Source organism: Colobus angolensis, unplaced genomic scaffold (genome assembly GCF_000951035.1).
Source record: "Colobus angolensis palliatus isolate OR3802 unplaced genomic scaffold, Cang.pa_1.0 Scaffold66, whole genome shotgun sequence".
NCBI lineage: Eukaryota > Metazoa > Chordata > Mammalia > Primates > Cercopithecidae > Colobus > Colobus angolensis.
The window spans coordinates 1,629,431-1,630,512 of NW_012120265.1; the positions used below are offsets into that span (position 1 = coordinate 1,629,431).

Genomic DNA, 1,082 nt, shown 5'->3' on the forward strand with positions numbered 1-1,082 from the left:
CCACCATGCCTGTTCGATTTTTTTGTATTTTTAATAGAGATGGGGTTGTGCCCTGTTGGCCAGGCTGGTCTCGAACTCCTAACCTCGGCCTCCCAAAGTGCTGGGATTACAGGGGTGAGCCACCATGCCGGCCTCAGAACGCCAATTTCTAATACACTGTAAGTGGACACTGCACTCTCAGGACTTGTATCTCCAGACTGGAGGAGCCTTTAGACCGGACAGTCATGGGGTAGGGGAGGGATGAGTGTTTCAGCTGATGCCCAAGGAAGAATCAAGAGGTACTTACAGCACTGGTTGCTGGGGACAGGCAGAGGCTTGTCTTGCTCTTCTTGGAACGAATACTGAAGGGGTGGGGGAAGGAGAAAGGGCTTATCTCAGAGGGGCCAAAAGCCAGGGAACCAGGATAGTCCTCTGTTCCATCCCATCCCGACTTCCCTCTGCCTCCCAAATTCTCTCCCCCTCTATGAGAAGGATACAGGGAGTAAGAGAGAAAAGGAGAGAAAGACACACACACACACACATACACACACATACACACAGACACACACACACACACACACACACAGAGAAAGACGGAGACAGAGACAGAGAAAAAGTGAGAAACAGAGATACAAAAAGACTAGGGGCCAGGTGCAGTGACTCACACCTATAATCCCAGCACTTTGGGAGGCCGAGGCAGGCAGATCACTTGAGGTCAGGAGTCTGAGACCAGCCTGGCCAACATGGTGAAACCCTGTCTCTATTAAAAACACAAAAAATTAGCTGGGCGTGGTGTCACGTGCCTGTAATCCCGGCTACTTGGGAGGCTGAGGTACAAGATTCACTTAAACCCGGGAGGCGGAGGTTGCAGTGAGCTGAGATTGTGCCATTGCTCTCCAGCCTGGACGACAGAGGGAGGCTCCATCTCAAAAAAACTAAACAAACAAACAAACAACTAGGTATATACCCAAACGAAAAGAAATTGTCCTACTAAAAAGACACATGCACACGTATGTTCATGGCAGTGCTATTCACAACAGCAACAGCATGGAATCCACTTAGGTGCCCATCAATGGTGGGTTGGATTTTTTTTTTTTTTTTTT

At 49.1% G+C, this 1,082-nt stretch overlaps 1 protein-coding gene across 1 annotated transcript in view; it reads right to left on the bottom strand.

Moving 5' to 3' along the window:
- Window positions 1-1,082, bottom strand: part of UNC13A (unc-13 homolog A (C. elegans)) — a 91,637-nt gene that overhangs the window by 67,544 nt on the left and 23,011 nt on the right. Inside the window, exon 9 of the mRNA XM_011925908.1 lies at window positions 287-341. Coding sequence (XP_011781298.1) covers window positions 287-341 — 55 coding nt within the window. The remainder of the gene's footprint in view (window positions 1-286; window positions 342-1,082) is intronic.